Raw genomic sequence first — 16,762 nt, 5'->3', positions numbered from 1 at the left:
GTACCATTACTTTTTTAAGGATGTATATTCGTATATACATAGATACATTACTGATCGTACCGGAACCTTGTGCTACTTATTAGAAATTGATACGAAATGCGTTTTGCATTTCTTATTTATAGTTTGCTTTAAATTGAATGAAAATTTGATTAGAAAATGTTACAAGCACTTTTCTGTTTATGATTTTGATAGTGTTCAGCGCAAAATACTCCAAATTTTGTAAAGTACTGAGCGACATCTAAGATGTATGCTATATATGTATATATAGTAAGATAAACGTGTAATGAAAACTTTTTTACGTTTACATTGTTGAATTAATAACTAACAAATATTGAATGATTCATGGCAATTTCTTCACAAGCAATACGACTACCAATATTAATATCTATGAAAAACGTTTTTTTTTGTACAAACAATTGCAATAAGAGATACATTATGACAACTTGTACAAAGCTTGAAAAAGTTTTGGAAAGACTTGAAAAAAATCCTTTTTTTGAAAAATATGCTAATAAAATAGCGAAATTTCAACAAACTAGCCCAGATGAGTTCTTACAGCGTGTCGAAAATGAAGAAAAGAAGATTCAAGGAAGGAAAGGTATAATAACCTATATAATATTTTGCAAATACTTAATATTTGTTATTATTAATCTATCAAATGAAAATCGATATACTTTTTTTTATTATATATATATGTTATTCGTTTATTATTATTTAAATATAGAAAATATAAAAATATAGAAAAAATATGTGAGTGATATAACAACATACTACTTAATTGTTTTTACTTTTTAATAATTATTCATAAGTAAGTATTATATGTTGCTTTCTTTGATATATATATATATTGTTAAATTAAAGAGAAACAGGAAGACGAGTATAAGTATTATCAAAGTCAAGCAAAACCATATTTGAAACAGAACAAGCAACCTGAGCAAGCTCACTTAAATACCATAATGAAAGTTGATATGATTCAGGATAAATCAAAGGATGAGATTGTAAAAATTTGGAAAGATTATCATAAAGATAAAGATTACATATGTGGTATATTAACACCAGAGCAATTTGATAAAATGTTCGAACGTGGGAAGCATCATACAACATTTTTGTTGCCATTACCTAGGAAACAAGGATATGAGTTTATTGTTAGTCAATTCTATGGATTAGAGATCCATATGACACCACTTTTGTGGTATCAAGCGCATAAAGAGAATGCACCAGAATGTCTAACTTTGGTTCATTATACAGAATTAAGAGATGACAAAGGAATTATTCTTATGCGCGGCGAATTTGATAAAAAATGCATTAACGTGCAAGAAGCACAGTGTTTAGTGAATGAATTACAATTATATTATTGTACAGACAATACAAAGAGATTACAACTATTGGAAACTTTTACTAATAAGCCTGATGAATTTAAGTATATGGATCTTGTAGCACAGTTAGAATCAATACAATTGGAATTACAATAATTGAATATTTGCATATAAAATTTATTGTAATTATATTTTATTTGATACTGTGGATATACAGAATTTGTATATAGTGCTCCGAAAATAAATGATGAAGTAAAATATTTGTATTGAGTTATTTATCAACTACAATTACTACACTTGATTTTCAGATGTTTTATATCTTATGCATTTGCATTGTTTTGAATAGTTCTAATATACATTGATTTTAATTTTAGTTACAGTCCATCTGTCAAGATCTTGTCATATTCAGTCTTTGTGGATGTTTCCATTCGTAATGACAAGAACACAACCATGGAATTATGTTAAAAAAAGGAATTTTAGTGATCATGCAATGAAAAGCATATATATTACTACACCTATATTTTATGTTAATGCTGGTATGTTATTATAAACATAGAAGAATTTGTTTTATAAATGCATAGAAATATACATTATGACAGTCAATATTAAAACATTGATTTGTTACTTTTCCTTAGGACCACATATAGGACATCTTTATACAGCAGTTTTGGCAGATACCATAGCTAGATTCAATGCTATGCTAGGACATTCTGTGTTTTTATGTACAGGTACAGATGAACATGGCATGAAAGTTCAGAAAGCTGCAAGTAATGTGACTTTACCTATTCCTGAATATTGTACTCGGGTTTCACGTCAATTTCAAGAAATGTGTGATGTGTTTGATGTTGAATATTCAAAGTTTATTAGAACAACTGAAGAACGACATCAAGAAGCAGTTCTTGATTTTTGGGTAGTTAAACTTATAGAGTGTTAATCAATAAGAATGGATAGAGAAATACATGAAGATAAAATTTTGCAGAATCGTTTAGAAAAAAATGGATATATTTATCAAGGAAAATATTCTGGTTGGTATAATGTATCAGAAGAAGCATTTGTCCCAGATAAAGATGTAGTAAAAAAGAATTCTGCAAATATTAATGAAGCATATACAGAATCAGGAGATGTGTTAGAATGGATGGAGGAAGAGTGTTATAAATTTCGATTGTCTTCTTTTAAAAATGAATTAAAACGTTGGTTGAAAAATGGTATATATACAATTCGATTTAACAAATTTGGTTTAATTAAAAGAAATTGCAGTTTTAATGGTTGAAATTATATTTAGCAAATGTAATAGAACCGGAAATATATCACACGAGCTTGATTCCGTGGATAGACAATTTACAAGACTTAAGCATTTCTAGACCTATCAAGAGAGTGTCTTGGGCAATTCCTACTCCTTCTGATGAATCTCATACAGTATATGTATGGCTGGATGCATTAGTCAATTATTTAACTTCAGTGGGATATCCAGATGATTCATTTAGAAAATTTTGGCCACCAACTGTACAAGTAAATGTCTTTACTTCGTTCTAATTTGAGAATGTCACTATACAAATCTAAGAATATTTTTAAATTAGGTTATAGGAAAGGATATATTGAAATTTCATGGTATATATTGGCCAGCATTTTTAATGGCTGCTGGTCTTGAATTACCAAAAAAACTTATATGTCATGGACATTGGACTGTTAAAGATAAAAAGATGTCAAAATCCAAAGAAAATGTAATATCACCTTTTGAAGCAATGCATAATTTTACACAAGATGGTCTAAGATATTTTCTCTTACGACATGCAGTGCTGCACACAGATGCAAGTAAGACAAAGAATGTGTAGTATGTGTTTCAAATATTGCCCTTTCTTTATTTTCTAATATCTTATTTCTTCCTTGTAGATTATAACAATTTAAAAATTCAGAATGTACTAAATTCTGAACTAGCTGATACACTAGGTAATTTATTTAATCGTTGTTTTGGTAAAAGTATTAATCCAGACGGAATAATATATAACTCTGCCGAATATATAAACATTTTAAAATCCGAGATAGCTCGTAAAAATGTAGTAGCTTTGGAAGAATTAAGTGAAAAAGCTAAGGAATATTATGAGAAATATAATTTGTATTGCACAGTGGATATTGTGATGAATATGTTGCACATTGCTAATCAAATGTTTCAACATCATCGGCCATGGGAATTAAGCAAAGCCAAAGATCTCGACTCTGTAAAGCAACTTGAAGCTGTGATCTCTTTAGCTTTGGAAAATCTACGAGTAGCTGCTTTAGTATTGTATCCCATTATACCAAAGTCAGCTTCTAATCTTCTTGATGTTCTTCAAGTTTCAAAAAGCAATCGTACTTGGGAAGATACAAAACCGATTCACTTAACAAATGCTTCGAATGAAACAAGACACGTTTTGACGCAGAATATATTATTTTTTAAAAAAATAAAAAATTGAGAAAACATTGAATATTTGAGTTATTAATAAACAGATAGGATGATAAGGATGTAATAAAATGTTGCAAATTTAATATTCGCGTGGAAGTCTTACGTTAATATATTTACAGAGAACGATCATTCAGATATATCATTAGTATACATCGACTTCGTGCACGTATCATTCCGACAGAAAAAACGTAGGATTTCTGTATTTTTTTTATCTTATTACGATACCCTAACTGTAGTCTCTCTCTTGTCGGAATGCAGTACACATTGCAAATCGCTGATATAGATGATGGAAGAGACTCAATGAGCGTCGGTTGCATATTGCAAGGATTTTTTTCGTTTAGATAAGTGACGCAGATTTGAGATTCGACGGGTTGCGCAACAGTTTTGCCACACGTTAGCACCTAAACGAAATATCGCTTACAATGCAAAAATACGTGGATCGCGTGTTGGTGTCCCGTCAAATAGAAAAATAAATAAATGACTATTTACAAGATGGAAAATGAATCTGTGCGGATTCCACCGCGATCCTAGTACTAATATGTATAAGCTACGATTCGATAGACGTTACTATTAGTACTTCAATGTAACATCCAGCTTCACATCGTAGATGCGCTATTAACATGATTTTATAATTACAATTGCTTTATGAGAATGTTACCTAAATACTAGTTTCGAATTTCTCTACTCACGAATTTTAATCCTTATTTTTTTTGTTCTTTTTTACTTTTAAATTGATATCCTCCTGTTCGATTTTTTTTTTTTTGATAATTCGTGTTTATTCCTTTTAGTGTAAGAGCAGATTATGTCTCACGGATATGTTTTGAACTACCTTTTGGTGATTGTCTTTAAGTAAATATTTTTTCTTAACCGTCCATTTATATCGATAAATTCTCTTCCCCTTTCACCATGGATGAAAGAAAAATATTCAGCAAAAAAAATCCACATGTAACCTTTTTCTGTTTGGGGTGAGAGGGGAAAGGAAAAGAAAGGGAACGTACTGTTACTTGGTGACTGTTGCTCATGGCGATAAAATCTATATTATTTCGAGATATTTTATGCGTAAAGTACGTGGTTGTTTGTTGCAGATGATACGAGAAATACGTGGAATATCTGCCGAGGAGAACTCGATAAGTCAACGAATTCGATATCTCGAAAAGCATTTGCAGATTTTGTAATACATTTTCTGTATAATGAAACAGTAAAGCTGAAGTTGACAACGACGGTTACGATTACTGTTCTAGATGGTTGTAAATTTTATTCCACCCGTTACCATTATGAGAACTTGAAAAATTACAGTGGCTATAAAAAGTATTTGTACACCATTGTATCTATTATAGCATTTACATACTAATTAATTAGGTTTAGATATATTAAATTTTGTGTCATTTAATAGTACTTTCATATGGCTACAAAAAAAAAAAAAGAAAAAGAAAAAAATGATACTGTGAAAATGAAAATGAAAAATAAAGGTATGTATAAATACTTTTTTTAACTACTATATATGGATATGTTCATGTAACGCTCTTCGATTCGACCGAAAAATTCGTACCAAGAACGTAGAGTGCCACGCGCAAGACTGACGACAGGAGGGATGTAATATTTCCGACATGGTTTTATTAACATGTTGATTGCCACGATGGTTATCGATGACACATGTTACCAAATTTTTTCGAATGATTAAAATAAGATAAATTTTAGAAACTAACAAATTTTCAACAATATGAATAATTTAGATAACACTGTTAGATACAAAATGCACAAATACAATATTTTATAAAAATTAAGTATATAGTATATTTAAAGAGCAAAATATATAAAATTCGCGTGGCAGTCAACGTGTTAACGTGTTACGTGTTATTAATAAAATCACTTACATAGGATTAATGACCGCGATGGAAAATCTTTTAACTGTATTTAAATTCGCGAAATGCGCAGGAAGGCGAAATGCGCGCTTTTATGCGCTGAAGCGCAATATTCGTTCGATAGGAAGATCGATAAATCTGAAGGGAGAAATTCGAGTCTGATTATATCGCACTGACGATAGTATCGCGATGTCTTTGCGCCATCATTCCGACTTGACAACTGTCCGCGCTTGATCTTGGACTAATATTACATTCGATCATAGACCCGTTTCGTTTTTGCACAACCACGGATCGAAATTCTCCGCATTCGCTAGTCGACGGTTGGTTTCCTCGGGCTCGCGCACCCTTTGTAAGAATTCTTTTGAACGCTTCTCGAAACTCTGTGTTAAAGATGCTGTAGATGATCGGATTGAAGGCCGAGTTGCTGTAGCCGAGCCAAGTGAGTACCTGTTACATATCAAACTTTGTTTCGTGTTTTCTTTTTTACATCTTTTTTATGATCATAATACGGTCGAACTTCGATCAAGTCTCTATAATTCGAAAACCTTTACGAGATTTTAATTCTTTAATTCTTCGCTTGAGATACGAGTTACCGAAGTTCGATTGTATTAGGTTAAGAGTCGTTTAAAAATGCTTTAATTAGTATAAAAGATGTTTTTGAAAAATATTTTTATGATGGCGTGGTTTAATCCAATAAGGACCATGTAGCGAAATAATTAAGACATTATTACAAAACATAAATAAAATGAGTTATTCTTTTAAGTTATAAAAATGTATTAGAGTAGTAGGTATATTACAGAAGTTCATACACAAATCGAAACTGAACAAAAATAGTTTACCATAGTGATATAAAATACTTGAATTTCTTTAAATTTCATAAAATTATCGGATCTAAATTGAAGAAGAAATTAGTAACGGTAACGATATTGAGCAAATGCTTGAAATTTCTTTTCATAATTGCGATATGGACTATAAGTGGATTCAATAATTCAAAATGACTAAAAAGATATTACGTATGTTACCTTAATGCATTTTTGGTCCTTAGTGAGTTAATGAAAAATAGCAGAAAAAGCAGATATTCATTTTTTAAAAATAATGATTAAAAAATCCATTCGAGTACGGTTCTGTGCATATCTGTTTTCTTTCGAAACGATATCTTGTGAGAAAAGAAAGAGACATATTCATACTTGGAATGCTCGGACTGATATGCAGGTCTTGCAATATGAAGCGACGATATTTACGCAGAAAAAGGGTACCCAGCATATTAAGAAAACACCCATAATTACACCCACTGTTATAGCGGCTTTATGATCAGACACATGATAAGGACTTGTCGGCTTCGTTTTTGTTTGCGGCTTTGGTGGTTTGTTGCGAGTACTTTTCGCACGAAAACTCTTGGCCATTGAGGTATCCGGCAGTTTCGTTACTGCACGGATGCTTTTTACGTGTTTCTGTGCGTAGCAATAGAGCCTGGAAATACCAAATCATATCATAAGAGAGAACATCTTTGAATGGTATATCTTGATAATTTATAATTAACGGGTTTCAAGTTTTGTTTTTAATTATTTTGTATGGGAAAAAATCGTAATGTCTTAGAAAGTTCGTGATATTAGTTTATTATATTCGCAGGGGAAGCGCGCTATAAATTTCTTATTTCTTCCAAGGAAGCTATTTTGAAATTCAATACATACCCAATCAATCTTATGTTATTGAAATCGTCTTTTTATTGTATTTTGGAGCCAAACGTTTTTTTTCATATTTCAATAGTTATTTTTAAAACTCAGAAGATATCACGTCTTTTCCCTCTGATCGTCATTTGTCTAATTGTACAAGTAAATTTTCTCAAAATTATTTCGAGCTTACCTGCAATAAATCCCCAGCATTACGATGCAGGGCACGTAAAAAGATATAGAAGAGGAAACTATCGCGTAGGTGAGTGTAAGGTCTAAGGCGCACGTAGGATGTTCCTGAAAGATAAAACGATCGAAGAGTAGGCGCGCAGTTATTTAAACAAAGGATCATCCTTTTTTATACATCATACCAGATATATAGATTTTTAACGAGCAAAAAATAAATTACTGAACTGTCTTGCTTCTCAATAACTGTAAAAAATAGGAAATTTCGATAAGCTACTTTCTGTAAATTCTAGAAATTCTACACCGTTTAGACTGTGAGATACTATCTCAATCGATTTACTATACATAGCACTGTTACTTACTTGTAAAATTAATGGCTTACTGATACGAATCAAGAAGCAGACAGAATTCATGCGATAACCAAACATTTATCGTACGTACCTCTTTACCATCGTCATACATTACGGGCTCATCTGCTCGGTGAAGGCCTAGGCTGATTGGCACGAAGGATATGAGTCCTGCGAGCAACCATACGATAGCGATTCCAGCAACCGCGACTCTTCTTGTCACCCAACGACCGTATCTGACCGCGAAACGATAAGTGTAAGTTATTTAAATTATCAAGGAGAGATACAATATCTAAACGGTTAAACATAACAAAGAATATTTACCTAAGCGGATCCTTTATGTGTATGTAACGATCGAGAGAGATTGCGCAAAGATTCAGAATAGAGGCAGTGCTGCACATAACGTCAAAAGCGATCCAGGTGTCGCAGAATCGCGGTCCAAATACCCAATAGCCGAGAAGATCATTCACCCCGGCAAATGTCATAACCAGACAACCGACAAACAGGTCGGCGATAGCGAGGGAGGCCAGGAATAAATTTCCTATTCTCCGTAAACCGCGGTCCGTGTAAATTGCCACGCAGACTAAAATGTTGCCCGCCACGGATAAGAATATCAAGACCAGAAAGAGAAATCCTGAAAGAATGGGTCGAAGAAACTGGACTAGCGGAGAATCGATGGTGTTTGCTCGAACAGTATCACTCACCCCTCGAAGAGCTGAGTCGAGGTGCATCGAATGTATGATCGTATCGGACGCTTTTTTTTTTACCATACAAAAGCAACAAAAGGGAGATTCATAAATGCTTGATATAGAAACGATCCGATGATATTTCATTTTTGCGAAAAGTAAGCGAGAAAGATAAAAAAATAAACAAATTGTAATCGACGCGGGAGAAAATACGAAAGGCGTGAAGAAACAACGGAACAGAAGACAGTAAGAGATGGAACAGAGGATGAAACAGGAAAGGGATACATCTAGCGAGCTTAGATCAAAGTTTTCGAGTGAAGGGCCTCCCAGAGGGTTGTCTTCGAGGGGCGAGTCGCGATCGATCAAATGGGAAGTTTAGCGAACCAACTAGAAGCACCGACAACAGCGAGAAACTGTCTTCAGGCAGATCTTCTTCCCCGTCTGTCAGGTTGTTCTGTAAACAGGCAAACACATTTTCCATGTACATTAAATCTTGCAGTGCGTTATAATTTGTAAATTATAACGATGTACAAAACTATTCTTTTCAATTTTAATGTATATGTAGACAGTTTCACGACCTAACAGCCAAACTTTGTCTTTTAACGATCGCTAAACTTCTTCCAGTTCTTAAGAATAGTAACTGTCTTAAGATTATTCAGCAGATGAGTACACACATAGAATATGACGAGGTTTGGTTAAATTCTGCGGTTGAATTACACCATGTATAATGTTAATAGGTAAAAAATATTTCCTTGGAGAATTATATGGAAGGCGTAAAAGCAGTTCTTCCCTATTTTCTTACTACTTCTTACCCTCACATCTTTTTCTTCATATACGCTGGGATAGAAAGTCTCTTGCCCGTCTAAAAATGTAGCACGGGTTTCTGACTGAAAATGGCATACTGTGGCGCGCACGTACACGCCGCGCCGCTACTTCTATTTTCTCTTTATATTTTCCCGATATTTCACGCCAAAGCTGTAGATACACCGGGAATACTTTCGAGATTCGTATTCACGGAAAATCGATACTACAGACGGATCAAGATGACGTTGGGTTTACAGGCTCTTTACTTCTGCTTGAACGCGTTGTCTGTCAAGCCGTCCTATCCCATCTCGAAGACACATAAAAATATCGTGAGATGAAGGGTGTCAGGGTAAAGCCTCTACTACGTAGGTATATGTCTCTATGAATAGTCTGTCGGTAACATTTCTAGAAGTTCACTTTCTTCTTATTAACATACGTTAATGAGCTACACTCCGATCATTCCTCTCATTTTCTACCACGTAAATATTTTGATCGCGTGTTTGTTTAGGCGAAATTCGACATTTGAATTCGACTTTCTCCATCTTCGGGTTTTATGTTTCTTTTCTATTCGAACTTTCATACCGGTTTTTGTAATTCTTTCCTTAAATAAAGTCATCGTCAATTGTCAATTAGTATTCATAAGGCGTATTTAATATCAAATAGGTAATCAATGGATTAGATCTCTAACATTATGATGTACGATATTACGGTAGTTTCTTCGACATTACGATATGTAATACTACAACAGCATCATATTTAATGTTTGAGGCTAATATTTAATACCTTTTACGGATAAAACCGGCGTTTTATTTCATATTGATGATCACGGGGAAAAGATACGATAAGTTACATTTTTCACGCGAGAACATTTTTAAATCCATCACCTTGTCAAACCAATGATATATTACCAAAACTGTTTATTAAATTTCGTTATGCGGGTATTTTGAAAAATATCTTTTGTTACATTTTAAATATTAGGAACGCTGTTAGTTTCTCCGCGAAACTTCGTGAATTTGTCATCTGTTGCTGGAAGGTTCATATTTTTGGATCGAATATCTTTTTTTTAATCGCGTTATATTAAAGTACGCTGTTATAACCACCAAACAACACCAGACAACAACAAAATCGGACAATCAACGGAATTGTACTTGTTACATGTACCGTTCCCCTGTAATCTCCATACAGCAATGATTCTTAACGCTAACGCCACTCGATTTTTCCTGTTCTTTGATGTCGACCGAGCGGTATTTAACCGCTATACTAGAAATTCCCGTGGTCCGCCCTCGCTTTTAAGGCGCTCGTATTTTTTCTTCCCTGTCCTGTTGGAAAAAACCTCCGCACCGCTTGTATGCAGGTGCATTGATTTTCTGGACGTAGTGTAACGCATGCATATGCAAAGGGAAACATTTCATTGCGGTGATAGACTGCTCTCGCCCTTTTTTAGGCTTATTACTTAATTAAAAAGGTAGACGCCATCAACAAAGCAAATTGTTACTCACGTTTACTTTATACGTGAAACAAAATTGCCTTCGCGACACTCCAGATCGTATTCAGATACTTTTAACGTAACGCAGCAGAGCTTGCACTTAAACCGACTTTTATTTATATTAATTACGTTATATCTGTCGCGGAGATAATTAGAGAGGCTCTTGTCGGAATTACGTCTTTATCTGTTTGTTAGCTTTTTCACATTTTCTAGTTCGTTTGCGTTCCCATCGAACGTGTACGTAACGACTATTACTCTTTACGCTTTATTTGATTAACCTGTTAACCGGATCGTTTCTTGTTTGGAAATTTCTCTAATCACGAAATTAATAGCTAATAAAGTCGGAACAACTTTAGCTGAGTCGGCTTTAGGTCTTGCAAATTTACATACGATATGATCCGTCTTTGAAAACTAGCTTCTTCTGGCAAAACAGCTGTTTCACTTCCGACGAAGTAGATCTTTACGTTTTAATTCGTGAAACATTTTTCATCCATATCGAATCGTTGAAAAAATAAAGCAAGGTATCTATTTCCTTAAAATCTTTGCTATAATATTCAGTTGGAAATTAAATTAAGCGTATAGATATGTTGTAAAGTTGTTTGAAACATCATACATAGGAATAATTTCTAAATGAAAGTACCTGTTGCGATCGGTTCATTGGTCTCTTTGATCTCAAACCAACAAAATACAACGTATTTATGGATTTTATATTTTTTATATAACGATTATGCGGTTTGAGCGTTAAAGAATTAACAGAAACGAAACGACGCACGACGAGCGAAAAACATCCGAGCAAAAATATTATTATGCCTAAGAGATTATCAGTTCGTGTGACGGGGTGACTGATCTTTCTTGCTTAACACGTTAAAATTCTGTTAAACCTCGTTAAACCTTCCCTCTTTTTTTGTTTGGCTGCCAAAGAAAGGTGTTTACTCTTGCAGAAAAAGAAAAACCTGTCTCATAAATATCAATTTTTTTGATAAGCTGTCGGAGTCCTCCATTTTCTCGTTTTATGCGAACTTTGCCTCGCTTATTTCAGCGACGTAGGGAATTTACGTTGCAAAAAAAGAAGGCGAAAGGAACGAATATTAAAAACTTACGTGTCAAAGAAGATATGTGAGATTCAACTGACGACGAGAGAAATATTTGAAAGAATGGAGAAATTGCAGGTTTTCGAGATTTACGATTCCTTGTTCTTCCATCGCCGAGGATTAATTGTTCACTCCATTGAATTTCCGATATCCAGCTTGACCTTGCGCAGTTACGAATCGTGTTCCTCAAATAATCTCAAAGAGAAATCTCGGCGAATTGGATCGTTCCGTTGTTTTTCGAGAGTGAAAGAGAAGGTGAAAAAGTTTGACAAAACACGGTGACGTTTCATCAGGATTTCAACGTATCGCAACGAAAGTTACGCGAGTTTACGTAGCCAGCGAACAATTTTTGCTATATACGCAACCGTATGGAAGTATATTAGTCGATTAGTTGATTTGCGTTAAAAATATTTGAATCAGACCAAAAGCATACAATTATTAATTAGATGCAGCATTTATTACCTCTTTATGGAAACAGCAGACTATTTTAAATTAGCTATTAATAAACATCGTAACGGTATCTTCCACTATATGTGTATGTACATTTAAAGACTACGGGGAAAGAAACGATTCGGCGATATCTCGTTAAATCGAGTCAATTGCACGGGTTGAACGGTTGGATCAATTTGTCTTAAATCGGAAACGAAATGAAACATATTATTCAGATTTTCTCGATGAATAATTCGTTCAAACTTTATCGACTTCATAGTTTTCATTTAACCACTTGTCAAATTGCTCCAATATAATCGAGTTAGTCATAAGAGCAGATCAAATATTTGCTCCATTTTCCGGAATATTCTTTAAATTGTTACAATTCAATAAGAAAGGCTATACTTCCGAAACGAGAAAACTAGAAAATTTATAATTTGAACGGGATTTAGTTGACGATTACGACCTCAACACTTAACTGCTGCGCCGAAGTCACATGTTTCGCTCAGGACGCCACGGGAGTATTTTTATTATTCAAAGCATATAATGGCAAAATAATAATAAATTGACGATGTGTAGTATCGTGAACGAGAGGCCTAGGAGATATAAACAATGTCACGAGAAAGCTGAATAGTTACGCGGGAAAGGCCTGCGTGACCTTGGCCACGAGCGATTGCGGAACACGTGCGTGGTGGGGCTAAGACAAGAGACCAAGGGATGCTAAGGGAGAAAGACGAATTAACAGTCAGTGTTAGTTGAGAAGTCAGGGAGTGTTAATCGAGACGTCAGGAAGTGCGAATTGCGTTGTCGAGAGAGTGTGGTCCGCGCGAGAGAGAGCGTTGGAACCGTGGTGACGAGAGTTGCAAATTAACTATTTAGTTGTCTTAATTATAGTACGTTATTGTATTTAGTTGACGTTAAACAACCATCGTTTCCTGTTTAACCAACGCCTGTTTAATCCATTTTAAATAAATTAATCGTAGTAAGATCCTATAGACGTAAGACGACATTCTTCCCCAATTCAATTTTCATTCAAGTTTTACAATTGTAAGAAGTTGAAGCGCTCCGGTCATCAATGACCACCGTGGTGTCATAGGAGAAACCGTGGCTGGTCATGTACCGGTCAACGTGGCAGACAAAGTGTTAACTAGCAATACGTGTTTTACAATCGAATATGATATACCTATGCCGTTTCAGTAATTGCGTATCAGAGGCTTACAGTGTAATACATAAATTCGCGATGTTGAATATGAAATTGAAATTTCTACTATTCGATGCACGAATACGAGAATTATGGCAAAATCGGCCAGAAAGCGTGTCGATACGTGAGCGTATAATTCAGCAAGGCTATTACATCCTCAGTTTCATACTACTTCCTAGGATTTATTTTCACATAACTTTAGTTTAGATATTTCCTTATAATATGTTCTACTTCACGAACTTATACAAATAATAATAGATTTAAAAATATCAATAAATACAAAACGTGCAAAGCAGTAATATTTGAAACGACGACAATAGTAAAAAAGAAAAAACACTACAGCACTAACAGAAGTATTTATATACCTGTTATGCAAAAATTTTTTAGATTAACGTCGCGTACATTTAGTTGTATTATTTCCTTATTTATATCTTGTTTAATGATTATACATTTTGATCGATGCGAAAGTTTTGGTATTTTTTATATTAAAATCAACGCGGTCTCTATATCGGGATTTTTAACATCGCAACTCTTATGGCGTTAACACAAAGAGGAATACATTTTGGTTGATAAATCGGTCGCAAATCGCGGTATCTTCAAAATTCAACATTCGACATTCAACCAGTAGATATTGAATGCCACTGACAGACGGTATTGTGCTTTTTTTCCAAAAGTGAACGTGCAGAAATGACGTAGCGGAAAGCGGTAGTCAATGGAGCGGATGAATGTGCTGCGATACGGGTGTAGAATCGGGGACCGTGTACGCGTAGGTTTATCCGTAGAAAATTCGAAAATCCACGACACACCGGTTCTCTTGTCATGATACTGATGGATTTTTGGACAAAACTTGGCATGCTACCACGTGAGACGATAGGAGGCCAACGAAGACAGTCATCGAATACATGACGGAAAATATAATTTAGCAAGATTTTTTATTGTTTTTCGAAAGGTTGATCGATTTATACTCGATTTGTTTCGCCTTTTGGATAATTTGATATACATGACGTTTCTCTAGTCATAATATTGGCAGGATGGCAATTCTGTACGAAAAGATACGTCGAAAATATGGAATAAGAGGCTTCTTATACGATTTCGTAAATAATTTAAAGTCAAGCAACTGTTTTTTTCCACTTGAAAAATTGTATTTTTGGCGCTTACTGTGTTCTTTTACAAGGACGCTTGAATTAGGATGCTTCAATTATTACTCGTATATTATTTGACAAATTATCAAACTTATTTTCCTCGAAAACGAAACTAGTAGTACGAGTAAAAGCTATATTCTATGTTTTTTATTTCTTTTTTCACGTAGTTTGTGGAATTTTATGCGCCGTGGTTGCTGGCACGCTTTATATAGCAACAAGCGTGGGTAGATTCTAATTCCGGAAGACGAAATATCGTATGTACGTATATGTATACAATAATGTCGCTTCCAATTAAGTTTCCCCCTTTTAATTAAACGCATTTTCGGTTTCTGTAACGTTCTGCATCCATTTTCTCTGCGTTATTTACGCATAAACCATGCTCGATGAAAGACTGGGATGCATTAGTACGATTAATTGTTCCACGTAATTGAATTTTCGAATCCACGGCTTAAGCTGGTGACACATAATTTATTTGGAAATCTCGCCGGTTATGATCGAATTAACCTCGTCAACAAGTGTAGGGGTTGCTTGTTAACAACCGTGTAACACTTTTCATCCTCCTTGCGACGAAACTAATTCGACGAAATTAATTTAACGAAAGTCTCAAATGCTGGCACACCTTGCTAGCAGCTCTCGATTAAATCCCGAGATAGTTCGATATACTACCACGTCCAAATGTGTTAGAAGATCTGTTGGCTTGTATAGAACGCGATAATTAGTCCAGTTAATGCGGTTAATCAAACAGAAGGTTGTGTTCATATGATGTAACGGTGTTTAAAGTACGTGGGGAAAAGTGTATGTACTTGATAAATTTTCAAGTTGACTTTCCTCAGAAACAAAGCATCTTATGGACAAATTGTATTCCACATTTTCGACTTATTTTCACACGTAGAATAACATCCTGTCGATCGTTTGTTCTTGTTCGTTTTATAATTAGCCATGTTAATTTCCTCGAAAACGAAGCATCATACTATAAGAAATCTACATTTTCTTTTTATTTCTTCTTAAAGAATCACCCCATGTCCGCCTGTGCGCGTTATACAGCCGCATCATGTATATGTATAATTGACAAGATTTTTGTTACTAAAATAAAGTCCCAAATTCGCTTATATCATTTTGTTGACAAGTATGGCAATACTGTTGAACCAAGGTGAAGACCAGTTAACTAGCTGTTACTAACTAACTAACTAATTAACTAGCTGTTAACTAGCAGTTAACTGAGCCAAATAACCAAGTAATTTGTGGACGAAGGAAATACAAATTATGGAACAAGAATTATTATCGTACACCTTTGTAATTACTAAACTACGCTATTGTGAATGTGACAAATTTAGGATGCTCCCAGTTCGATGGTTATAGTTGGTAATCTGTGAGTCTGTATCTTTGCAACACCTGTAGCTGATAGTGGCATTTCTTGGTAACTATTTGGCTCAAGTGGTCAGTACAGTTTCTAGGCACAAACTACGTTTATACAGTTCTAGGCATCCATTAGATGCAATAATGTAGAATGTGCTTGGAGAATTGGAGGGATTCGAGCATGTAAGGGCGCATGTCTGCGCTAATTAGAGCATTAACGAGCTCGTTTGTCACGGCTATGGTGTAGCTACTACTATAATTATGGTGAAGCGATTGTGCCCACCACGAAGCACTATCGTAGGCAGCTGGGGTTAGCTTTCCTGCAGTTCGATCCTTTATCCGTTCGAATCTAATTACATCGGTTGGTTAAAGTCAACGAACAGGGGATAAGAGGGAAAGTAAATCAGGAAAACAATGATTCGTGATCGAGAACAATTTGTCGTTCCGTCTCGCCACGTTAATACCGTCGCTCTCGGAACGAAAGGTTCCTTCGTTTAAACTGTTTAAAGGTAGGGCGCGAGTGATAAAGGGATTGAGAGAAATAAAGGATTCAACGAGCCGATTACAAAGCGGCTGTCGGTTGTAAAGTGAACTCTAATGTCTTGCCGCGCTTGATCTCGTAAAGCCGGGATTAATCGTTAGATTTATCGTTATTATGGTATTACGTTCTTGTCACTGTGCTCTCAAATTGATTTTCGATGAAACCAATTATTGCAAGTTCAGGAAGGAACGTTTCCATATACGCTGTC

The 16,762-nt window shown here is 34.7% G+C and overlaps 2 protein-coding genes across 5 annotated transcripts in view; one reads left to right on the top strand and one right to left on the bottom strand.

Annotated features, from left to right (window-relative positions):
- The first annotated feature begins 42 nt into the window (after window positions 1-42).
- Window positions 43-5,119, top strand: MetRS-m (Methionyl-tRNA synthetase, mitochondrial). 3 transcript variants are annotated; one of them, XM_076624858.1, is made up of 8 exons: window positions 43-595; window positions 1,688-1,849; window positions 1,949-2,223; window positions 2,293-2,518; window positions 2,596-2,822; window positions 2,891-3,125; window positions 3,204-3,260; window positions 4,839-5,119. In XM_076624858.1, the coding sequence occupies exons 1-8, from the start codon at window positions 343-345 to the stop codon at window positions 5,102-5,104; spliced, it is 1,701 nt and encodes a 566-aa protein (XP_076480973.1). In that variant the 5' UTR covers window positions 43-342; the 3' UTR covers window positions 5,105-5,119. The 3 variants fall into 3 exon arrangements, with proteins under 3 accessions (XP_076480973.1, XP_076480972.1, XP_033206201.2); XM_076624857.1 differs by lacking the exon at window positions 4,839-5,119 and having other exon boundaries at window positions 2,293-2,503; window positions 3,204-3,775; XM_033350310.2 differs by lacking the exon at window positions 4,839-5,119 and having other exon boundaries at window positions 45-595; window positions 3,204-3,775.
- The window catches only part of Dop1 (dopamine receptor, D1), a 56,744-nt gene continuing 44,565 nt past the window's right edge, over window positions 4,584-16,762 (bottom strand). Inside the window, exons 2-7 of one of the 2 annotated variants that reach the window (XM_033350312.2) lie at window positions 8,889-8,958; window positions 8,143-8,452; window positions 7,913-8,054; window positions 7,479-7,582; window positions 6,803-7,085; window positions 4,584-6,062 (exon numbers count right to left, since the gene is read on the bottom strand). In XM_033350312.2, the coding sequence (XP_033206203.1) occupies window positions 5,778-6,062; window positions 6,803-7,085; window positions 7,479-7,582; window positions 7,913-8,054; window positions 8,143-8,452; window positions 8,889-8,958 (1,194 nt within the window). In that variant the 3' untranslated portion in view covers window positions 4,584-5,777. Of the gene's footprint in view, window positions 6,063-6,802; window positions 7,086-7,478; window positions 7,583-7,912; window positions 8,055-8,142; window positions 8,453-8,888; window positions 9,921-16,762 lie in introns of those variants that run through there. The other variant, XM_076624862.1, reaches the window with a different exon arrangement.

The sequence above is a fragment of the Bombus vancouverensis genome, chromosome 15 (assembly GCF_051014615.1).
Source record: "Bombus vancouverensis nearcticus chromosome 15, iyBomVanc1_principal, whole genome shotgun sequence".
NCBI lineage: Eukaryota > Metazoa > Arthropoda > Insecta > Hymenoptera > Apidae > Bombus > Bombus vancouverensis.
Note: the sequence above shows the minus strand (reverse complement) of the source record. Positions and strands in the feature narration are given on the sequence as shown.